This window comes from Equus quagga, chromosome 9 (genome assembly GCF_021613505.1).
Source record: "Equus quagga isolate Etosha38 chromosome 9, UCLA_HA_Equagga_1.0, whole genome shotgun sequence".
In the NCBI taxonomy this organism is placed as follows: domain Eukaryota; kingdom Metazoa; phylum Chordata; class Mammalia; order Perissodactyla; family Equidae; genus Equus; species Equus quagga.
The window spans coordinates 72,446,632-72,472,563 of NC_060275.1; the positions used below are offsets into that span (position 1 = coordinate 72,446,632).

General features: G+C 39.9%; 1 protein-coding gene across 1 annotated transcript; it reads right to left on the bottom strand.

Annotated features, from left to right (window-relative positions):
* Nucleotides 1-280: 280 nt before the first annotated feature.
* Nucleotides 281-17,865, bottom strand: SHISAL2B (shisa like 2B). Its single transcript, XM_046671339.1, has 3 exons — nt 17,675-17,865; nt 13,423-13,580; nt 281-417 (listed from the first exon to the last, which is right to left on the bottom strand). Exons 1-3 carry the CDS (start codon nt 17,863-17,865, stop codon nt 281-283), a joined length of 486 nt encoding a protein of 161 aa, XP_046527295.1.
* Between the last annotated feature and the right edge of the window lie 8,067 nt (nt 17,866-25,932).

The window sequence follows — 25,932 nt, forward strand, 5'->3', positions numbered from 1 at the left end:
GAGATAGTTTGCTCATCTGTGTTATTGAGAAATTCTTTAAGTTCTCCTGAAGTATTATGTAATGCAGAAACATCTTAATTAGCAAATAAAAGTAAACTTGTGCACATGAAAATCTATCAAAAACCTTAGTGGGTGTTTAATAAATTAATTGAACAAAAATGCAGCTGTTTCTTGCTTCGTGAGTGGCGAATTTTTGAAAAGAATTATTAAGAACTGTATTTGAAATGCACACTTTATTTTTATTGCTCCTTCTCTCCCGGGCTTTTCCAACACAGGGTTTTTAATAAGACACAGTGTTTATTTGTGATGTGTCCACTGTTTTGTCTTGAATTGTATCATCAGCTTCATACGATGTTTCATGTGTTGAATTCGATGCTGCCGTGGAATTGGGGGCTTTGGTTCTCCTATTTGAGTTGCCTGAAAACACACAAAACAAAATGAAATAATTATTTGGAATTAGGACGAAATTGGACTTCTTAAAATTTGTGCTTAAAAAATAAATGTCGTAGCAATATTGAAAATATTATGTCCTGATAACACTATGTTGATGAGTGAGAATCGAATCATTTCAAACCTGTTTTTGAGCATTTCCTCCTGAAAGTCAAATAAGGGAAATATTGAGTAACAGAAGTAAGGATTTCATGTCCCTGCTTATCTATCTTTCTCCATGCTTCCATGGAGGAAACTACACATTTGATAAGAAGGTAACAGTTTCTTGGTTGCTAAATAAAAGTGTGACTGTCCCTGTGCATAAAGTAAACAAAACTATACTAAAGCAAATCGTAATAATTTGCAGCACTCCTTAAGGCTTTACCATCATAAGGAATTTAGATGTAATTTTTCTTTTTTTAAAGATTGGCCCTAAGCTAACATCTGCCAATGTTTTTTTTTCTTCTTTTTCTCCCCAAAGCCCCTCAGTACATAGTTGTATATTCTACTTGTAGGTCCTTCTAGTTATGTGTGGGACGCTGCCTTAGCATGGCTTGACGAGCAATGCTAGGTCCACGCACAGGATCCGAACCAGCGAAACCCTGGGCCACGGAAGTGGAGCGTGCAAACTTAACCACTCAGCCACACGGTGGCCCTAGATGTAATGTTTTAAAAGAACACATTTGTGCCGTAATCTCATTCACTCATTCTATGTAAATGAGTCCAAAATGCACAAGGGTAGAGGAATGTGGACCTTTGCTCATCAGAAGTTCAACTAACAAGCTTGTAGCAAAGAAATAGATTATTCCTCACCAAATGGTGTTGGAAAAGTAATTGTGAAAATAATGAATGTATCATATAGTTCACCAATATATACCAATTTAAATCTACTTAAATAATATATAAATATGTAAAGCAGTGAAAGAAATCACAGACGTCACTAATGACCTCCTGTTGCCAATCCACAGGCCAGGTCACAATCCACATCTTATTCGACCTGTCAACAGCATTTTCTTTTTCGGCTTCCAGGATGCCACTCTTTCTTAACTCATTCCTGTGTTGCCGTTGCTCCTCAGCGTCTCCTGTTGGTCCCTGTTCTTCTCCCAGGCCTCCTAGACCTAGGAGTGCCTCAGGGCTCAGCCGTTGGTTCCTGTCTCTGTGTCACTCCCTACTTAATCTCATTAATCTCTCAGGTTTTAATACCTTCTCTATGCTGATGACTCCCAGATGTATACCTCTAACCCAGACCTCTCCTGAACTCCAGATTCAACCTTCTAATTGACATCTCCACTTGGACATCTAGTAGACATCTCCAGCTTAGTCCAAAACTGAAATTTGGATCATTCCCAGAAAAAAAAAAAAAAAAAAAGCCCATTCCACTTACAGTCTTTTTCTCCCCGTTGCAGTCGTCCTTGATTCTTTTCTCTCACACCCCACATGCAATCCATCTGAAATCCTGTTGACTACACTTGTAGAATACATCCAGAATCAATCCACTCACTTCTCATCACCTTTACTGCTACCACTGATTCTATTCTTAGCACAACACTCAGAGTGATCCTTTACAACATAAGTCAAATCACATCCTCTGCTCATAACCCTCCCTTTCACCGAAATCTTTATAATGGCCTATGTCATCTCATATACACACATCATTAATCTCCTTGACTTCATCTTTTTCTATTCACCCCCTCATTCACTCCAACCTCTTTGATCAAACATTTCAGGCACATTCCAGCCACAGGGCCTTTGCACTGGCTATCCACTGTCTGGTATGTTCTTCTCCCAGATTATCTGCACAGTAACTCTCTCATTTCAAAGTCTTTGCTCAAAAGTCACCTTTTCAATTGAACTGAGTTTAAAATTGCAACTACGTCTCCCCCCCATCCACGATCCCTTTTGCTCTCCATTTTTCCCCATAGTATTTATTTTCTAATATACTATAATTTACCTATTTATTATGTTTATAATTTATTGTGTATCTCCTGTCACTAAAATGTAAGCAGTGCATGCCAGAGATCTTTTACTATTTTATTCATTGATGATGTGTCTAGAAAAAAATGCCTTGTACATAGGTAGTGTTCAATAAATATTTGTTGAGTGAAATAATGAATTAAAGCATAAGATTAAAAGTTTGACATAATAAAAACTTTGAAATTGTAGCTAGTAAAAGACAAGATTGGAAGCCAACTGGGAAGAAAAGTTTAGAACAAATGATTCATGTCTAATATATAACAAAGTCTTACCTATCAATATATAAAACATTAACACCTCTCAGTGGGTGAAAAAACTGGACAAAAGATATGGCTAATAAACATGAAAAGATCTTCAGTCTTACTAGGAAGAAAGAAATGTAAATTCAAAAGGTAATAAGCCATTCTTCCTGACTCACTTAGGCACAGGAAAAAAGTAATCTTTCTTAGCCAAGGGTGTGACATGATGGACATTTTTTTTTTTTTAAGTCTGAAGCGTTCCTACCTGTAATGCGATTTTAACATAAAGTTCCCAAGGAAACCAACAGAGATGAGATCTAAAATTTCTATAGAAAGATGTTCAGTGGTTATTTTCAATACCAAAAAATGTAAGTGCCTTAAATTTCTAATACTAGGGGAATTGCTAAATTATCATGCGTGAAGTATCATCAAAAGGTGATTTCCAATAAATTTTTATTACATGGAAAGTTCTCAGAATACCATGTTAAGTTTGAAAGGATGCAAAATTATCAGCAATACAATAATAGTACTTTCGGCTTACTATCAGCTTCTCTCTGCTTAAAATCCTTTAGGCTCAACTCTGAACTTCTTGGTTAGGCTGAGGACCTGGCCCTGCTTCCCTCTCCCAGCTCAGCCTGCCCGCCTCCCCTCCTTATACCTGGTGTTTCAGACAAACAGAAATACTGCCAGGTTCCCCAGCATGCCCTGCTGCCTCTCTCTGCCCCAAGCCTTTGCACACACTATTCCAGCTACTTGGTGCCCTTACTTTCCAATCACTTTTACTTGAATAACTATTACTTGTCCTTCGGGTTTTAGAAATGTCTGCTCTGAACCTCCCTAAGGGGAAGGGAGACCCATTCGCCAAGAGATTCCATTATTATAAGTAGCTACTTCCTCTATTTTTTGCCATCTAGACTGTCTTCTTGATATGCATTTTTTATTTTGTTTTTCTTTAGATAAGCCTAAGCCTCACCTTTGATTGTGTTCATACTGCCTGGCTTTGCCCATTTATAAGTAGTTATATAAACTGCTTTCTAGGGCCAATCAGGACATCTCCCACTGTGGGTTGATTTCATAGTTCGACACCCAAAGGGCAATATTATTTACAAGTTTTGAAGAAAGCAGTCCCACTACAGCCCAGATCCTGCCCATAGGACTGAAACACATGTGGTATAGTTCTCTGGGCTAATATTAAAATTATTGCAAGTTTAAAATGTAGGGCCTAGAGAGGTACAATATATGGCTTTATTTCATTACATTTCTTATGAACTTTTTTGATGGTAAAATAATGTTCTACTTCTAAACATCCAATCATAATGTTTCAGCCATATAATTTGATTTTCAAAAGTTAATTTGTTGTAGGCACAACATTTTCTAGCCTGGCAAGTAGCCCTTTGCCCAATCAGCCAGCATGGCTGTTTAAGATACATGTAGCAGAGAAAGCTGGCGTGAAAATTCGATGAACTGACAAGTTCTTGACTGTTATTTACAAAGTAGACTTTAAAAAAAATAGTAGGTTCAAATTTAACTACTAATTACTTAAGCAATGGAATATATTCCATATGGGGGCCCTTAAAACTATTTTCCTCATATAACATTTAAAAAACAAAATGTTTGTAGGTTTATTTTTCATTTTATCATAGCAGGTAAAGGTAAAAGATCAAGGATATAAGATGTAAATTAGTTTCATACTATCTGGGTGGCATTTGTATCTTACATAAGCCTTTCTTTAAACATCTAAAATTTTAATATTTCATTTCCTGGAAGTCTGAAAACTGTAATGTTGGTTAGTTCAAGTCCTTCATGTTTCCTAAGCTTTTTACAAACTTAAATTTGTAATATTTTAATCAGATTTTCAAGGTGTTTTTATCTACCTTGTCACATACAGTTTTTGTTTTTGTCTTTTTTTTATGGGGAATAAACTCAGGAAGTTATTTTCTAACTTAGCTTGAGTTTCTCTCTAAGTCATCTCCATTCTGACAGCTCTAGTTTCCATTATTTATTTTTCTGGCCACAACTGAAAATCTTTAACCGGTCCACTGCCCTCTGAGACTTAAAGGCTTGCAAAATACGTTCCAGTATTATAGATTTTTCTTCATCAAGGACTCATGAAGACCCCATTCTCCAGGCCTGACCCTTATTCCCTTGGCCACTGGATCCTTCTAACCAGTGTAGGTGCAGCCAAAGATAATTTCTTAGATTGGCTTGATAGAGCAAGGCAGTTCCCTTAACAAGACCAATTTGCTACACAAACAAGAAAAGATTTGTTATAAATAAACACCCTACTGACATCATTTGGAGCAGGAGCTTTGATTAGCAAATTAACACCCCTGGTGTTCACTCTCTTCCTGCAGCTTATAAAAATCCAAAGGAGTTTTCAGTGTATATCCCTCTGGTAAGTTAGAGTAATTGGGCATATGGGAAAACAATTTCGATGAGTGGGCTATCATGACAACAGAGTCCAGCTAACTGCATCCCTTTGGAATAATTTTAAAAGAGAAAGAAGCAAAAGTCTAAGCAATCTCAGCTTTTCCTAGTTTTGCTTTAATAAATAGAAGCTCATTTCTTAACCAACGAAATAGGGATAAAACCAGCGGCCTTTCTATCACAAGGTTACAATATGGGTTCCATTTTAAATAAGAAATCTGTAATTCTACTGAACTCCCAAGGGATTTGTTACACCTAAAAGTTTTTCTTATTTAATTCCTCCTTTTCTTTACCTGAGTGCAAATTGCAAAGATCCAGCATCACTGTTGTTTCCTGGGTTGACATTAATTGCTCTTTCTGCTGCTCGCATCCCATTTTCATTCTTTTTTCTGTTCTGGTTCATCTTATGTAAATCTCAACCTTCCTTTAATCCTATACCTCTCAGACTGGCATTTAAACTAAAGCTTTGGCCTATGTCAAAATTTAAATCCAATTCATCAAACAAATTCATCAAACAAAATCTTTCCATCCATCTTCATCACAAACTAGACCAATATATTTTTTCTGCTAACAGTTAAGTTTTGCATTCACTTTCAGAACCAGCCCTCAGGGGTCCATTTATCCTGGAACTCTTCTATGGACTCTGCTCTTGCCTGCCATTTCAAAATATCAAGCGAATGCTGGGGCCTTCTGCAGGTCTTCATCTCCTGGCTATCTGGCAGAACTGTAATTAAGCTTTTCTGCCTTTATCTGCCTGTATCCTCCTAGCTTCTGTGTTACCATTCTGCAGTCCTACAGCAGCTTCTAATTACTAATCATTTGACTCACTTTATTATTTAGTAGAAAATTTACAAATCCCACTCATCCCACAGTTCCTTCTAATGGAAATAAGCAATCTTAAATTTGCACCCTAAAAGTGTTTTTTATTTGCAAGACGATGTTTTCCCTTCAAATTTAATATAATGCACAAGACTGGATCTGAGGTAAATGGAGAAATGAGCAAAACTTGCCTAGTAACCTACCAATCTATTGACCGCCCCCTTCTTCAATGTCCTGCCTTCCTCTAAAGGATATATAAGTATCTTAAGTAAATACAGTAAAAAATTCATTGTGAAGGTTAACATCCTAGACTAGCCCTTTTGCTTTGCCCATCCATCAGTAAGTTAAGGCAGTTCTATCCAGAAATGTTTCTTCTACCCAATTTTTTCCACAATTGGCCTTTTTCTTTTCCTTTTCTGCATTGTTAAATTCTTCCAACCACTGATGACTAACATAACTCACAAAGGAATTCAGCTGATATTTTAAATCCTTTAAATGAATTTTTTGTTTGTTTTGTTTTTGTTTTTGTTTTGAGGAAGATTAGCCCTGAGCCATCATCTGCAGCCAACCCTTTTCCTTTTGCTGAGGAAGATTGGCCTTGAGCTAACATCTGTGCCCACCTCCCTCCATTTTATACATGGGATGCCTGCCACAGCATGCCCTGATAAGTGGTTCATAGGTCCGTGCCCAGGATCTGAACCTGCAAACCCTGGGCCGCCAGAATGGAGCACATGAACTTAACTGCTACGCCACAGGGCCAGCCACCAAAATCCTTTAAATGAATTTTAATGAGATACTGGCTTCTATTTTGCTTATTGGTTCCAACATCAGCTAGGATTGCCTAACCGTGGGTCCTGAGGAGGACTCACAAATGCTAAATGTAGCCGTAGCTCTGCTGTGAAATGTGATTTTCTACATTCCAGGAACAAAAATGTTATTTTAAGTAGAAAGGTCCCTTTAGGAGGCAAAAATGGCCTGTTCTGCCATTGAATTCAAATGATCCCATCTTCTGCTAAGATCTCAGTGAGTTCATAAAGCCTTTCTGAAACAAAGAATGGTGCTACAAAATAATTTGGCAGCCTAATTAATAAGACTTTTTTTTTCTAATTAATAAGACTTTTGAACAGAGTTTTGTTGAAGTGGTATTAAGGCTACTAAGAAAAATAGCTCCCAAAGTTATCTATATATTTAATACGAAACCCACCAAAATACCACTTGATTTTTAAAAATTTGACAATGTGACTCAAGAGTTTATTTGGAAACCTGAATATTAAAAGAGTAGCCAAGAAACGTTGGAAAAAAAGCATAATGGGAGGGAAGAGAAAGTCTTGCCTAATCAGATATTGAAATAAATTATATACCTACAGTAATTTTTAGGGTATATTACTAGCTTAAGAATATGCAGAGTGAAAAATTTTACAGAACAGAAAGTCTAAAAGCAGATCTCAGTATAGATAAGAATTTAGTTTATGACAAAGGTGACATTTTAAATTGGCAAGAGAAAGATGGTTTATCGAATAAATATTTGGGCAACTGGCTCATTATTTGCAAAATAAAAATAAAGGCAAATCCCTACCTCACACTTTACACCAAAATTAAAATTCCAGGATTGTTAAAGATTTAAATATAAAAACAATGAAAAAATGTGGAAGAAAATATAGGTGAATGCATGTTATAGTGAGGTAAGAAATTTCTAAGAATGAAACTAAAGAGAGAAATCACAAAAGGAGAAGCTTCTACAGTTGAAAAATTGACACATACAAAATTAAAAAGGAAACAACTATGAAAAACATTTGCAACATGTGAAAAAGCTTTTAGTTACTGGATGCAAAGTTTTTATAAAGCAATGAAAAATGAATACTCCCAGGGGCTGGCCCCGTGGCCGAGTGGTTAAGTTCGCGCGCTCCACTGCAGGCGGCCCAGTGTTTCGTTAGTTCGAATCCTGGGCGCGGACATGGCACTGCTCATCAGACCACGCTGAGGCAGCGTCCCACATGCCACAACTAGAAGAACCCACAACGAAGAATACACAACTATGTACCGGGGGGCTTTGGGGAGAAAAAGGAAAAAATAAAATCTTTAAAAAAAAAAAATGAATACTCCCATAGAAAAATGTGTCTAAGATAGGAGCAACAATATGCAACAAAAGAAATAATGACAAATAAACATTAAAATGTCCACTCTCGCTCCTAATTAGATGAATTTAAAATAAAACACTATATTACTTCTCTTAATGAAATTAGTAAAATATATAGCTTTTGAAATAATAATACCCATGAAATAGTGCTTTTCTGGAGTGTAGTTACCAACTTGTATTCAAAGCCTTTAATATACGCCCATCATTTGGTCAGCAATTCCACTTCCAGAGATATATACTAAGAAAATACTAAGATGTTCAATGTACATGTGTAATAGAAGAAATGGAAGCTAGCTCAAAGTCAATAATTTAATAAAATATGGTATACTCAGATTTTGGTTTTAAACACCATTCTCAACTAAAATGAACCAGGCTTCTTAGAGAAACGGCAGATTCCAGGGCTGGAACAAGGAAAGTACGGGATGCCCTGGAACATCTTGTAACAAAAAGCAAAAAAGTGCTCAAAAAACGATGGACACAGGACTCAATTTAAAGGGGCTCCCACAGGCCAAATATGAGACAATTTAAGGATCGGAATACACAATGATCATAATAAACTATTTTAGAATAAATAATCTGAGTCCATACTGATATAAATAAGTACATACATAAATGAATAGGTAAATAAATAGGAGAGAAAGAAAAGCTCTTCCTTGTAGCAGAATAACAACCAATAAATGTAGAAGGAATCATACGGTTAGAAAACCACCATTTTACAAGTATAATAATAATAATTCTAAAATTATTTTGAAATTTTGGATGAAAAAATTCAATCAAGAGCCATCAATGAATGGGTGAAAGTTTGAGGAGAAACAGGATTTTTTTCACAATCTCAAAGTACCTCCCCACAAATTACTTAGTAATGAATGACAAAGGGAAAAATAGTGACTTTACAATATCACAACCTCAACCAAAGAATCCAACTTAGTATTACCAATAATGCGACAGCTCGATATCACATGCTTCCTGATATGATGCCCTGAGAATATCACCTCCATAGTATTCCTGTCAAAATGCACAATCTCTCTCCAATCATGAGAAAACATCAGACAAATTTAAATTGAGGGACGCTGTACTCTTTTTTTTCACTCTTCAAAAATGTCAAGATCATGAAAGACAAAATACGAGAATTAAAAGAGACTAAAGAAGTATGACAACTAATTACAAGATGTAATTCTGGACTAGATCCTAGATAGGAAAAAAATACCTAGTAAGAATATTGGCAAAATTTGAATATGAACTGCAGATTAGATAATATTACTGTATCAATGTTACATTTCCTGACTTTGATAAATGTACTATAATTATGTAAGAAAAAAATTCTTGTTCTTAGGAAATACATACTAAAATATTTATGGTTAAAAGGCATGATATCTTCAAATTATTTTCAAACGATTCAGAAAATACACATTGAAAGAAAGTCAATGATGAAGAAAACAAGATAAAATATTAACAATTAGTAAATCTTGGAAAAAGCATAAACCTTCTCCATACTTTTCTTGCAACTTTTCTGGAAGTGTGAAATTATATCAAAATAAAAGAATAAAAAATAGTCCTCCATCAAGGTAATAAAATGGAACCATTAAAAATGATGGCAAAGGTATTTATTTATTGGCAAACAAATATGTCAATATGTTCAGTGAGCACGTTAAGACTCATTTCCCCCCGATTTTGTTATATACATGTATCTATAGATGCACAGAAAAAAATCAGTGAAGGATATTCACCATGGTATTAATATCCGTTATCTCTGTGTGGTTAGATCATGGATGACGTTATTTGTTTGTTTGTTTCTGTGTATTTTCTAATTTTTCTACAATGAAAGTGAATTGAAAGAAAGATTTTCTTTCTGGGGAAGTGAGAATGTCTTCTAAGAAGAAGAAATATGGCAGACCGTTCTCAGCCAGTCCAAGTCCTGTTTTGCTCACAGGCAGAATAAATGATCATATGATCTTCAAATTTGCCTTCTTGCTCAGTGTTCCGTACATAATTTACGTTTCTCTCTAGACAACTGTACCTTACTGCTGATTGGCTTATCTTTCTTCCCATTTATATCCCCTGCATTTACAAAAGAGACCAGCAAATACAAGCTTGGAGTTGTCTGTTATGATTATTTCATTTGTGCCAAGAAGCTCTACTACCTGCCCTCTTCACTTTCGTCACAAACTCCACTTCCAAGAAGCCCTCTCCTCGATCTTCCACCTCTCTCCACAACCCCAGGGTGTCAACAGATACTCAAAACGACAGGATGAACATGCTTTATCTTCCTGGAGCATCAATTGTACTCAGAAATAGGAAGGAAAAGATGTTATTATTAGAGTAAAACTTGCCATTATATTATGCAGTCAAATTGAAAATTCCCATAAATTTTGAAAACAAAGTGGGCAACTGCTAATAAGTGAAAGCTCATAGGGCTTAAAGCAGACCTTTCCACTCTAGGCCTTGGAATTTCAGAGACACAAATTCCTTTCTTACCTACCTTTAAGGATTCTCCAATGGAAACGTTTGAGAAGCAGAGATCTAAAGCATTCAACCCTGTATGTGCTCCTCTATTAGCCATTAATTCTTCCCCATTTTATGAAACGAGCCCTCACTCTCAGGAGTGAGTGTCTGCTCAGAAAGATGCCCTTCACACAGCCATTTTCTGCTCAGAACAGTACATCCTATAGAGTACAATTTACAAGCCATAGGATTCTTTTAAACATTGGCATTTAAAACATGCATAACTCAAAACACAAAAGTTAAAAAAGAAGAAAATGATTAGGGGACACAATTTAAAGGCCAATCAATTGCTTGACAATAGGACCTCTGAACAAAGTGAGCCCAGGAAGCAGCCAATTAAACTCCACGGTCACTGCCAGAGACTTGGTTTTTTTCAAGATCAATTCAACATGTATAAAGCCTTAAATTGTATACATTAAAAAGAATGCAACCCAATAGAATAAAGATACATGAAGGAAAAATCTTGGCAAAATAGTCTAGGATTAGACTTACTGTTATTTACAGAAACAAGAAGAGTCCAGTCCCTTAAGTCAGTTGTAATACATACACAAAAACACGTTTCCCTTTAGGCCATTCAAATCGCCTGTGAAGAGAACAGTCTCAAGTATAAAAATTAATCTAAAAGGACGGGCGGTTGACTCTTACAAACAGATGGTTTTGAAAGAAAGGAGTGGTAACTGATGATACCAATTTTCCTCTGAGGCAACTTTTACTTGCTTGATTATTATGCAAATATTTTGTTATGTCCCTAACCTTTAAGGCATTCCTTAAACAAAATACAGACTTGTCTTCTCAATAGCTAGAACACTGGCATCTATTCCTAGGTGGGAGATCATTGGAATGGAGCATGCATATTTAACAACCAGTATGGCAATGTTTTTTAATTATCACTTCAAAGGGTTGCTTTCAAATATAAACCATTTTCCCTTCCTATTCTCATGAGAGTTGGATTACCTATTTTTGGGGGGGCTCTCCACTATGTCTGATTTGGTTAAAATCAATCCAAGGGACCAAAATCACCTGATTTGAAAGCAGCAGTGAGGCAGCAATCATATAAAATCCTACCTTGCCAATAGCAAGCACTCAGGAAAGGCGTAGCAAATTAATTTACTGACTTGATGAACGCCATGTTTTTGAGAGGGGCGGAGTGGGGACATTGCATTACAAGGAAGTGACTTCCTCTAACTCCATAGGAGCTGCATTGTTGGATGTCCTTGGCTAAACAGCATTAAGACTACAAGACTTGAATCAACAAGCCAATGAATTCTGTTGCCAGGTTCTCAGAGTCAACGTGAAATAACCTTTTGGAGCAGCCCCTGGAATCAATCAGGAAATATAACCAATTTTTATTTAGCACAGTGCATTGTACAGAGGAGCCACTCAGTGGATGTGTGATGACTCTCATGGTGACAGTAAACAACACTCCTTTGATCACCTACAATAGAGATGCAGGGCTACTCCATTCAATTCATTCAACAAACAGTTGTGAAGTGTTCTAGGCACTAAGGATAAAGTAGTGAGCAAACAGGAAGGAAATTCCTACTTTCCTGGAGCTTATCTAGTTAGAGTGGAGAAAAGTTAGACAATAGATAAGTAAAATATAGAGTATATTAGTGGTAAATGCTTAGGAGAAAAATAAAGCAGGAAGGGGGTATGAAATGTTGAAGGGAAATTAGAAATGTAGATAAAATGACCAGGGAAGAACATAGACAGAAGAAATAGGAAGAAAATAGAGCATATGGACAGAGAATTTTCTAATTTTTTTTAAAGTTTTTCATTTTCTTTCTTTTATTTGTGTATGTGTGAGGAAGATTGGCCCTGAGCAAACATCTGTTGCCAATCTTCTTCTTTTTGCTTGAGGAAGATTGTCGCTGAGCTCACATCTGTGCCAATCTTCCTCTATTTTATGTGGGACGCTGCCAGAGCATGGCTTGACCGAGCAGTGCTAGGTCCTAGGTCCACGGGATCTGAACCCGTGAACCCCAGGCCACTGAAGCGGAGTGCATGACCTTAACCACTGTGCCGCTGGGCTGGCCCCTCATTTTCCTTTTAAATGGAAGTTAGTGAGCACTGTATCTTGTTCTAAATTTATATTCTAAATTTTTATTAAAATATATTCTAAATATATGTCTCAAAATAAAACTCATTATTCTTACTTTTAAAATACACTAATAGACATTCACAAAAATTTTAACAATTCTTTATGATTGAGTTTCATGATGATAACAATTGGCATTTGTGTAGCACTTTATAATTGAGATAACAATAAGATCCACTTCCACAAACTGTACAGAAACATTTCAACTTTATAGTCACAATACACACGCACACACACACACACACCACTATACCTTAACTAGTTTGTAATCTATTCGGGAACAGAGACTGTTTTCTATTTCTTTTTCTATTTCTTTTATATCCCTCTAAATTATCCTATACTCCTTCGAATCCTGCACACCATAGGCACACAGGTAAATGCTTAATGACCATTGACTAACCAATCTCGAACAATGCAGCACTAAGAATTAATTATCAGGTATTTTGTTCCTCTGTTTATTTGACTTCTTTGACTCCATCGAAAACAAAATTTAAAAATTGCAAGAGGATAAACCTTTATAAGTGAAAGTGACATGTATATATTAAAGTGGATTTATTAGATCGATGTATTATTTTTCATGAGAACATTTATATCCTGCTGCTATTTTTTCTTGGGCTCAATTTCTGTAAGGCATTTCATCACAAAGGTCTAATTTAACATGAATTTTTACAAAGACACATAATAAATTGAATTTTTAGAAAGCATTCATTGTTAACAGTATGATCTGTTACCCAGGTACAGGTTATTCTTTTGAATAAAATACAGGTAATTGGCTACAAATAATGGATACTGATTACCTTCTGGAGTGGAAGAAGTCTCTAGGTTTTGAAGCTTAAGGCCAGTGTCTAATCTTTGAGGCTTTGTATACAGAAATAAATAGCAAAGGACACAGACGCTGATGACAAAGGCCAGTAAAACAAGGGCAGCAATTCCCAATCCGATCAGGGCACCAATGCTGAGGAAAACAGAAGAAACAGTGATTGTTTGCACATAAACTAAAGAGAAGGTTTAAACATTGTTAATTCTTGCTTCAGTCATTCATAACTAAATTACATTTCAGTATATACAGTATATGATCGAAATGTACAGCTCATCTTTTTCTACCTAACATCAAATCCTTATCATATTTTCTCTATACATTTATATGTTAATATTCGTATAAAATACCATGTGATTTCATATCACAGGTAAAAGGTCACAGGATTCCTTAGGGATAGTTCAAGAACATCACAATCACATAAGCCTCTATTATTAACATATTTTAGGAGGAAAGGTCACATTCACCAATAGAAGAAGAACAGAAAAATATTTACCTCTGCAAAAGTAGTGAAACAAATGTTTAACAGAATGTAGAATTTTCCTTTGGAGACATGTATTGGAGATATCGTTTACTAATATACAAAACCACAACTATTACAAAAGAGAAGAAGGTTTAATTAAAGGAAGGCAATATTTATGAAATTTATATAAAGTTCATGTTCAGTCTGAGTTTTTCCTTTCTAAAAGAGCATAACACCAATGGCTGCTAGCATTAAGGAAGAAACCCTTGTACTTTTCTCTAAAGATAAAGTGAATATCTGATATTTGCTCTGCACTAAATTTGTAATAATTTTGTCTGATACAGTTACCTATAAGGCTAATCAGCTGAGGTTTGAAAACATAGTTTTCATAAACCTGTGAACTTAATAGTTTTAAAGGGAATGGAAGATTAGAAAAAAATTATCTTGAAAGACTAAAATACAAACAAACATATGTACTTTACTTTCATGAACCATATGTATGCGTGAGTGTGTAAATATACAGAGATTTTAAGCTGATCAAGAGCAGATACTTCCGTTGACTTTCCCTTAGTGCTGTGCACACTTATTACAGTGCTTAATAGAGTACTTAGCTTGTAGTAAATGTTCCATAAATAGAAGCAAATCATAATTGACTGGTTATTGATCCACTTGCAGTAATTAAAAAGTAATCATCATTCAAAAGTAATGATCATTGAAGTGATCATTGAAAAGTAATGATCTTTTTCTTCATTATCTTCTTGGCTTGCCTCTAGGCTTCTGCTATTTCCCAGAGACAAGGGCCCTGACAAGTTTGACATGTACCAAAAGGGAGCCAAGGGAGAAACTGACTAAGGATGCTAGGTGTGTCACTGCCTTGGGAGGAAGGAGAAGAGAATTAAAAGTGAGGGGCTAAGCACGTCCCACTTATCCTTGACTTGAGGAGATAAAGTGCTCCTTCATTTTAGAGACTGCCTCCTGAGCCACAGACATGGAGCCAGACTTCCAGAGATTCTTGTGCTTGGTTTATTAATGTCAGCCCAGATCCCCCAGCCGTCTGCATGAGTGAGGACTGGGTAATGTTGTGGCTCGAGTCTGTATTTAGTTAGATATTTAGATTAGAGTTTGCCTTCACGTGGTGCACTCTCTTCCAAGGGTTCTGGCAACTCCTCTTTCATGCTTGTTTGCCTAAAGCTGACTTTCGTAGATCATACGTGTCAGGGAGGGTTAGGACTAAAGGAAGACACATGGGAACATAATCCACTTAATATTATGTGCTGCACAAGGCAGCTAGAAGGCCAGACATCTGGAAAAATTCCTGAAACAAAAACCAAGTTATTAAAAAATCTTCGAAGTGAAAAAGTAATTTAGTCAATTTAAAAGTAAAATTGTCAACTAAATTCAACATATATATTATGGGCTTTTAATGTATACAATTTAAAAACCAGGTCACATGGTTTGAAGGAAAAACAAAGCATGCCATTTCTGCTTTCTGTTAAAATTTCTTCATAATCTTGGCAAACTGTTTCAATGACACAGTTCCACTTTATTGAAACGCTTTATGCATACAAAACTCTAGATAAAGATGGAGCTCTAGGAATCTCCTAAAATATTCATTTCAACAAATACTTATTGAACTCATGCATAACCCTGTGCAACAAGCATTATTTTCCTAGGTCCTGAAGAAGGTTAACGAAGGAAACCCTAAGAGGTTAGGGATTTGTAAGAGAAGAAAAGAAGAGAGTGATCCAGACACAGAAGAGGAAGAATTAAGTTCCTCATGGCACCGTATGGCAGTATGCTTTTCAGTCCCTGAGAGAGGGTCTGAAGCTGCTGTCACGTTAATGCAGCAATTCTTCCACTCGGCAACTTCACTTACCTGGTAGTAGCTATGCTTGTGTCTTTCTCCAGCAGCTGCAGGATCTCAGAACAAATCAAGTGACTTCTGGAATATTTTTGCAATTGGACTATTTTAAATTAGGGGTGGAGAGCAAAGAACACGAGCGAAATGAAGCTCTAAATCTTACCTCCTCATTGTGTTCTCAGAGCTCAACAGCTAACAAGAAGCCCAGGTCTAACACTGCCAGCTGAGGCTATCAGTTGAAATGATTTCTATGTTTCCAGGAACTAAGCTGCACTGTCCATTTCGTCAGTGCTGAATGAAGACCCCAGCAAGCTGTTCATTCCTTTGTGCCCTCATAAACCTTAGGAAAGTTTTGTATCCTCTGCTGCTTGTCATTTCAGAACCGTTTAGGGATCCGAGAATCCCAGGCACTTTTCCAATTGAGTCTGACTTAAGAGTTTCCAGTCTCTGTTGGAGGCACTGCCACCATTATTAACACCTCCAAAGACTCGGAGCTGGGTTACTATATTATTTTCCAAAAGGCCAGATAAGACACCAGTGCAGTACAGATTGCTTCCCTGAATAATAAGGATAAGCTGTCATAATTTTCTGAGGTTATGGCCCACTTTGGCACAACACAACTTTGCTGGTTTAATTTTAAAAGGGCACTCCTTTTGAGATTTTTTTGAAGCTTGCAATACATTAAAAAATATTTTACTGATTCAAGACGCAATATTTAAAGTCATTTGCTGTAGACTTGGCATGTGTGCCAAATTCTGGATCATGCTAGGAAATTGGGATAAATAATACTCTTCCTCTTACCAGCAGAGTCTCTCTATTTCTCCCTCTCTCTCTTATCCAGACATAAGATAATTAGTTCGTAAGAAACAAATTAAGGTGGGGTGGGAGTTTTTTGTAATTGTGATACTCCATTCATTCTCCAGGCAAAATGAAAGAATCATGTTCAAAATTTGCAATCCTTCGGAGTACAAAAGGAGGAAAAAGCACTTCATAAAGAAACTATCTACATAAATAACTAGTTGGAATAAGTAAAATTCCCATCATAGGAAAAAGAGTCAAGAAAGACTCCACCTTAGAAGGTCTCTTCACTTCCCAGTAATGGTCAAGTGGCTCAGGTGTGGAGAAGGAGGGTGTCCTAGAAAGGTTCTACGGTGTGTAATAATAGCATCTAAAACTCTATCTGTCTATGGGTCTCCAATTCGGTTCGAGGTCAGTGTCAGATCACCTGAAAAAGGCAAATTATAAAGCGCCATCGCGCGCGCGCACACACATGTACAAACACAGACACCCACACGCACACCCTTTTTTTGATATTTTAAAGATACAGCCACTTCCTTCTCACGCCCAATGAGATTTAAAATAATCTAATCCTTGGTTATGCCTTAAAAATGAGTCCCAAAGGAGCCCCTTTCTATTCAAATACACCAAATTCCCAAACGAATCAAAAAGACAATTAAAACCTCCTCCTTAACTTATCTGCGTGTCTTCTCTATCTGCCAGCAGAGCTACCTGCCTGGAACTGGGCCCTGGCGAGAGCAAAGAGCAGTCTGTTCCCGCGGGGCGGGCGGGGAACTGAGCCGGGCCAGCCTGGGTGCGCCCTAGGCGCAGAGCCTGCGCTCCTCCCGCGCGCGCCTCGCCTTGGGTCCCCGGGCGGATTCACTCCTCTGGCGACCACAGCTCGACCCTCGCCGGACGGGGTCGGTACCACGCGAGTCCTGGCTCCCTGAGAAGCTCCGAGCCTGGGGAGGTTTCTCCGCAGGGCCTTCACCCGCCCTCGGAGGCTCCGTGTCCTTCGGGAGAGACCCGACCTGAGCGGTTCGCGGGAACTCCAGCGACCTCCCTCCTCCCGGAGTGACACTGCTCGTCGCTTCCCTAGACCCCGGCTCGCCAGCCCCCTGCCCTGCCCACCTGAGGCTCCACATGTAGCTGTGCTTGTAGGGAAAGTAGCTGCCCGGCTCGCTGCAGCAGTATTTAAGGTCGGCGAAGCCGCAGCAGTAGAGGAGGGCGGCCCCCTCGCCGCGCCGGGGGCACTGGAAGGGCTCCACGAAGCTGTGGTTGAGGCTGTAGTAGCCGGAGCACACCCGGCTCGCCTCGCTCATCGCGGGCCGCTGCGGGCAGGGGCGCGCGAGCCCTGGATCTGCCCTCGGACCTCACAGGTCCCGCCCCGCCAGCTCCCGCGGACCCCTCCGCCCGGGTCGCCTCTTCTGATCTGGGGTCTGACTGCCCAGGCGTTTAGGCTTCGCGCCGCCTCTGCGCTCTCTCTCCTCCGCCGGTGCGCATGGTCTGGTTGCTTTACTCGCGCTTTTCTCTCTCTCGCTACTGAGTGATTCCTTTATCTGCCGGTCTCCTGCCCTGTTCTTCTTCTCCTTCTCCGTCCGTCGGCTTTCTTCACGCTCTCCTGACACCCCTCCACTTTCCCTCTCTTCATCAACAGCCTGGGGATCGTAGCTGTCCCCACTCCAGAAAGAGGTTTCACCTGAAGGAAAAGGAAAAGACGTGTTCGCCGTCTGGACAGATGCTGGCGAAGTTGCAGTTCTCCTTACTCAGGGACAGGGCAGGTGGGTTCCAGGCAAAGAGAGCCGAGGTGGGCAAGACTTTACCCACCGCGGGGCGTTGAACCAAGGAGTGGGGTAGTGGGCAGGACAAAAGGCGCTGAACCACCAGTGAGGGGGTGTTGAGAAGTAACCCCTTCTTTGAGAAGTACACGTGAAACATTTAAATCTGCCTATTTAAAAATCAAAGACAAGAAACAAAATTTTCTCCAAAAACTAGTCATGCACTCTTGTGTTCAGTTAAAACAACCTGGAAAGGGAAGGAAAGGCAAGAGATTCAGGTAAGGAAAGCGAGGAATCTCTGGAGAGACAGGCAGAAAGGGAAGGAGGCAAAGGAAGCAGGGAGAAAGACCTTCATCAGTTTTAAGGTGTGCAGAAACTTCTCTTGTCCCCTTTCTGGTTGGTATTTCCATTTTCGTGATTCATTTGTTTATAAAGTCTTTCAAAATAACAATAGTAATGGATGCTTGTTGTAATAAGTCAAACAAGACTTCAATGTGTAAAGAAGAGAATAATAATAGCCTTAAGATGGGAGAGGAGGCGACGGAAACGTTCATAGAATTTCTGAGATGGTTAGAACATTGTTCCTTCCTCTTCATTTTCTGCGTCCTTCCCTTGACCAGAGGGTTGATTGGATGCCAGAATCGTGAATTTTACCGTGTTGGGTGTTGGGTATTTTTGTATTCCCATAAATATTCTTGAGGTTTATTCTGGAATGCGCTTAAGTTACTTAGAAAGAGTTGGATTATTTCAGGTTTGCTTTTAAGCGTGTTAGGCAGGACCAGAGCAGACCTGAGGATTAAATTTTTCCCCTCTACTGAGGTGATACCCTCCTGAGTCCTCTTCTGGGTACCTTGTAAATTACAAGGCTTACCATCCTGACTGGTGGAGACAAATTGTTCCAGGCCTTATGAGAACTCCAAGGAATGTACCCTCTGCTCCTTTTAGGTGGCTCTTTTCCTGACGTCCAGTACTTTCCTTACAGGCATGTATTGATCAGTACCCCGCTGAAGACTCAAGGAGATCCTCTGGAGATCCAGATCGATCTGTCTCTCTCTCTCTATCTCCCTCTCTCTCCGGCTCTCTTCTTTCTGGTACTCTGTCCTGCTACCTCTAGCCACCAGGACTTCCCTGGACTTCCAGCTCTCTTCTCAACTCAGGGAGACCACTTGGCTCTACCTGGGTTCCTCCTCCCCAGTCTGGAAACTCTGTCCAGGCAGCAATCTGGGGCAATCATAAGGCTCACCTCATCTGTTTCCCCTCTCTCCAGGATCCCTGTCCTTTACTACCTGATATCCGTGTATGAAACCCATTGTTTCTAGACTTTGTGTGCTTAGTTTTTTCAGGCAAGAGGGTAAATCTAGTCTCTGTTAAGCCATTTTAGCTGGACTTTGCCAGGAAATTGTACTTGATCTAAGCTAAGCTACTTACGTTCTCTTTCCTGGAATCGAGAGTCTGCCATGTGGACAGGAAGCCACAAGAAGCTAGCGTACAGGAAAGAGAAAAATGAAGCAGAGAGGAGCTGCAAAGGAGGGTGGAAAGAGCACTGATAGCTCTGCAATTCTTATTCAAGTCCTTTCCTGAGACCCATGGCACTCCTATCATTGGGTTTTTTGAGCCATCCCTCATTCCTTAGAGTCAAATCTCCTTTGCTGGCTGAAGTGCTTTCAAGTTGGATTCTACTACTTGCAGCAAAAGGGTGCTAACTCATACAGCACATCGTCAGGCAAAGCTGAGGGGAGAATGCAGTTGAAAGGGAAAAACTGAAGCTCTTTAGTCAATGGAGCATGTTTCCTTGGAAGAGGAAGAAACAGGCAGCACAAGTAGACTTTTCTTCCTGTTGTGCAAGAGGAGAAGAGAATTTGAGATGAGGAGGAGGGTAGTTCTTCTGGACAACGATATTGGTCGTCTCAAAAAATATACAAAAGTCTTGCATGGAGCATGAAACAACAAGGTGGAACTGGAGTGCTTGAAAAGAATGGAAAAGGCTGAGAGTAAGCACTGTGGGGAACGTGCCTGGGTGACAGCAGAGTGGAGCAACAGGATCGGGTGCAGCACTGAGGACCCACTTATTGTTAGAAATCATAGCTTTCTAGGGGAACATTGTTGGTTCATGTGATTTTCTCAAACAATGAATGTTCCATAGTCCAGGAACAGGAGCAGAGAAATAAACAGCAAGATTTGTCAGGATGATTCTCTGGGGCTGTGCTCTGGCCCATTACTGCCTCAGCAATCATGGCAGCACCTTAGCTCTTTCCTACCCTCAAATACACACAAAAACATACACAGAGAAAGGCATGCTCACAGCTGCTGGGCTCTACCAAGCTTGGAGCACCTTGAGACCACTGAAGTTCAAGCAAACAAAGGAGCCTTTTAACACATGAGGCTTAAGGGCAGTGTTAAGACTGACTTTCAGCAATACCAGTTCGGAAGATGCCCATCATTTGCTTGACTTGCCTGCTGTGTGGCCCCGTGTGACCCAGTCCCTAGCTCTCTGCCTCCAGGCAGGAGGAGTTCAGCAGGGAATGGGGAGGGGGCTCGCCCCACAGCAAAAGGTAGACATAAATTATATCTTTTAGGGGGCCAGCCCCATGGCAGAGTGGTTAAGTTCGCGCGCTCCGCTTCAGAGGCCCGGGGTTTCGCCAGTTCGGATCCTGGGCGCGGACATGGCACTGCTCATCAGGCCATGGTGAGGCGGTGTCCCACATGCCACAACTAGAAGGACCCACAACTAAAATATACAACTATATACTCGGGGGATCTGGGGAGTATAAAAAGCAGAAAAAAAAAGATTGGCAACAGTTGTTAGCTCAGGTGCCAATCTTTAGAAAAAAAACTATATCTTTTATTTTCTTATGTCTCACTGGTTCTCAACAAAAGTAGTACTCCTATTTTGGAAATAAGGGGACATTTTTGGTTGTCGTGATGACTGAGTACCCTATGGCATTGAGGCTTGTGGGCCAGGGATGCTAGACATGCTGACATCCTTTAACACATACAGAAAAATGAAGGACTGTCTGTGCCTTTCAAATGTTCCACAGGACGTTCATGTAAATGAAAAACGTATTTATAATTATCTGCACCTGGCACCTGTTCCTGTGGTAAAAAAACAGGTACAACGGGTCTCTTGAATTTCCCAGGAATGTAACTACCATGTAAATTGAAGGAAGATTGTTCTTTGTTTTGTTTGGAACTTTACCAAGAGTTTTTCACTCTTTCAGAAAATCATGTACCAATGGTAATCTTGCTCGAGGCTATATTTGAGTTGCCAATACTGCACACGGTCTATGCCAGCCTGTGTTTGTACTGTTACTCCATAGTGATTGATAGCTAGTGCATGCACAGTATTGGTGTAAATCTTATGTCTTTTGGTATAGTTGTGCCTGAGCCTTTAGACGTGGAAATACAGATTTTATTGTAAGTTACATTCCATTCATTTCTTCTTTATATTACAGTAAAGGCATTATATATAGTGGATTAGTTTGCTAGGGCCACTATGACACAATACCATAGACTGGGAAACTTAAACAACAGAGATTTATTTTCTCACAGTTGTGGAGGTTAGAAGTCTGAGACCAAGATGTCAGGAGGGTTGGTTTCCTCCGAGTACCGTTCCAGACCTCTCTTCTTAACTTATAGATGGCTGTCTTTACACTGTCTTTCCTCTGAATGTGTCTGTGTCCAAATTTTGTCCTCTTATAAGGGCACCAGTCATGTTGGATTAGGTCCCACCCTAATGACTTCATTTAACTTAGTTACGTCTCTAAAGACTCTATCTCCAAATATGATCACATTCTGAGGTACTGGGGTTCAGGACTTCATCACATGAATTGGGGGGTAGGAGATAAAATTCATCCCATACAATTAGGTATGTAGACCCATCATATATGAATTTTATTTCAAAATGGTAAAGGGAGAATTATAGAAACATTTCTTATAAAATGAGGGACAGAGTCTGATAGTGTTGAGAGCTGCTGATATAATTTATCAGTAGGACACTGCAAATGTTATGTCTCATAGCTGAGTGCTGCTACTTACTTCTAATCTCCAGTCCAACAGGGTTCACCCAGAATTGGCATGATAGAACAAATGGGGGGAGATTAGGAACAAGAAGTATCTGGCTATTGGGTAAAAGCAAGATAAAGGTTCAAATGAAGCTGACTTGGCTATAGAAATAATGAAGAGGCCAGATGAGTGCTTTGCTCAGAAGCCTTCAAGAGATCCTTATTTCCAAACCTTCTGTAATCAGTGCCATTCTACTTTTCCCACATTGTTGCTCTCTTGATCATCTCTGACCTGCTCCGCTGCTCTGGCAAATCAGTCATCTTCCTTCCCCAGAAACATCTTCACGTTATGTTTTTCTATCCCAGAAATACCATGACTTTCTTCTTTCTCTCCAAATCATTGTCAATTTTCAAAGCCCAGCTACAGAATTTTCTCATCATATAGCTTCCCAAAACTGATAGAACTGAGCACTTACTGGGTAGACCAGAATTTGAATGGACATACATGAAGAGGCCGTGAAGAAACAGGGGTCATGAGAAAGCTGAAATTATGGTTTACAAGCAATAAGGCAGCAGAACATGTGCATAAACACATGGAAAACCAGAAAGAGTAAAATGATTTGTTGGCAGTAAAAGAAAGTGAGAAGCAGAGGGGAGAGTTGCTGAATGAGCATAATGGCGGTGGTGGGTGGGGTGTTGGTGAGCTCTTGCTGCTGAAAGGGTTAGTAACAAACCCTGTCCCTAGAGCTGTGCCGTATCCCTCAGGTACCAGTCTCCATGAGAGCTGGATATTTCTGGATTCCTGTGAGTGCCCCATAGTTGGAATGGAATTCCTCCTTAATATATTGCACCTTATAACCATCATTTACTTTTTGGGAACACATAGCTAAGGTCACATAACCTCATCCTCTACAACTTCCAAACCACCTCATGAGTATAATGGATATTTGTTGCTGCCTACCAGGATCCATTCCTCCCTTACTCCTTTCCAAGGTTATCCATATATTAGTTTCTCCATACAGGCCCTGAGCTTCAGAGGTGTTTGACCCTACCCCAGCACCAGAGACAGCCCCTGATTGGTTAGCTGCAATCATTGGTTCAAGGGCTAAGCATATGACCTAAGCATGTCAAATCAGAGTGAGTTTCAAATTCTTGCTTGAAGCTATCTGTCTCCTCCTGGATGTAGAGGAAAGCACAGGCCTGGATCAGCTGACAGTCAGCCATCTTAGAACCACAATGAGAGTCTGCCTTGTGATGAAGAGGACACTGCAGATGGCAGAGCTGAGAGGCAGAAAGAAACTGGGCTCTTTTCTCACATTGAGTCCCTGGGTCAGCCAAACCCATGTGGTTTTGGTTACATGAGACAATTAATTGCCTTTATTGTTTAAACCTCTGAGTTGGGTTTTCTGTTACTTACAACTGGACATATCCTAACAAATGCTGTGCCCCTTTGACATTCCTTCATGGATAAGCTACAGGAAGAAGAGGAACATTATACCATTTGGGGCAATTAGCAAGTACCCTTGCTCTCTGGCTCTCGGGTGGTTTAGAGGGTGGGAGCAGGAAGTACTATGCCAAGGCTAACGATTCCTGTATTATAATGCCTGGTTTGGGAGCTTTAACTGGGAGTCCAGTAACTTGTTTCACTGAAGCTTCCACTGCAATTGACTACAGTGAACAGCGGTGTCTTTAATAAAACATGCATTAGATTAAAAGCCATGTGACTAATTTTATAGTTGGCACACAGAAGTCAGCAACAGCAGCATTATCAGAGAGCAGGCTGTCGAGCATCGTTACTATGCACAGTGGCAATGGGGAATGCCTGCAAACCCCAGATACACTAGGGGAGAGCAGCAACATAGTTTAGGAATTTATCCAACACTCATTGTCCTTATTCCCATGTGTGGCTTGACAATACCCCCTCATCACCAGAGAAAAGCAGAGTGGCTCATGGCTTTTGGCCCAGTGGACATGGCTGATTTACATCCTTCTCCTTTGGGATAAGCATCACCATGTCGAAATGTTCGAAGAGGGACTGGCCCTGTGGGCAAGTGGTTAAGTTCCTGTGCTCCGCTTCAGCAGCCCACGGTTTCGCTGGTTCAGATCCTGGGCACAGACCTAGCACGGCTCATCAGGCCGTGCTATGGCAGTGTCCCACATAGCTCAACTAGAAGGACCTACAGCTAGAATATACAACTCTGTACTGGGGGACTCTGGGGAGAAGAAGAAGAAGAAGAAGAAAAAAGAAAAAGATTGGCAACAGGTGTTAGCTCAGGTGCCAATCTTGAAAAAAAATAAAAAATAATTTTAAAAAAGATGTTTGAAGAGTTTGTGCCCTCACATGAAAAATATGACAGAACCATTGAAGAGTTGGGGGACCCAGCCAGTGACTGTGAAGACAAATAGCACTTCATCAGGAAGTGGAGGCTGTCACCAATAAATGACACGAGTGTTCCATTGAAAGCACATCCCACCGTGTAACATTCATGACTTGAGCTGAGAGAAGACTCTTTCTCAGCTCTTGGGGCCTCGATCTTCCTTTGGTCCAGGGGGTGGGGCAGAAATGAGACAAGGCTACTGTATCATAACAGCCCTGTCACTGATTTCTGACCCTCTCCTTTCCCTGGAACTCTCAAGATGCAAGCAGAGGGAAAAGAGTCTCTTCCCGATTTGAGGAAGCAGTGTGATTAGCGTTTCATTTGTCAATATGTTATTTTCTAACTGTAAGGGATTTTCTTTTATTACAGTAACCTGTCTTTAATAATTATAACCTACTTTAAACAGGCACTGTTTAAGCTGCCCTCCTCCTCCAAGAAAAAGAAGAAGGCTCTCGTTCATTAAGCATTTACTAGGAATCAGGTATTATCATAAAGAGTGACTCATCATTCCCCCTTCTCCCAGGTTAATGTGGAACTTGTCGTTTGTGTCTTGGGGTCTGGTATAAGGATGGTAGAGGCACTGTCCAGATCAAAGCTGTTAAGTATGGTGAGAATGGGTGTCAAGGGGCAGGTGGGTCCCAGAGAGTGGTAGAAGGGTGTAGCCTAATATATCTAGATCTTTAGCTTTTCTTCACGGAACCAGTAATTCTCAAGGACAAAACTGATAGTCAATCTACCAAGGTTCTGTTTGATACGTATGGCTGGAGAAACCGGTCTAAACCAATATTTATTCAAAGATTCTGCCTCTCTCTCTCTGCTAGATTACATGTCCATCTGGGAATCAAGGACTGGGGATGGGTTCTGCTGGTCTGAAAGTTTGGGTACCTCTTGGAGGAATGCTTTGCCAGGAGAAATGATCATGTTTTCTATACATGGGGACCTGAGACTGCCTTCTGGCCATCTCAGATTCTTCATGCCTCATGGGGAACATTCTTTCCTTCCTTTCCTCCTGGAATGAAGTGTCCATGTTCTTAACTTTGGTGGTAATTTCAAGTGCTGCTGACAATATTCAAATATCTGCAGGGGTCTCACAGGTCAATCCTAAGCCGGACCACTGCACCAGTACTGGCTATGGTGACAGCAGTGACAGCAACAGCTTTGTGGAGGTGGCACGGGGGTCCTTGGTAGAAGCAAAGGGCCACTGTGGCAGCGTAGGTGGCCTTATATGGCTC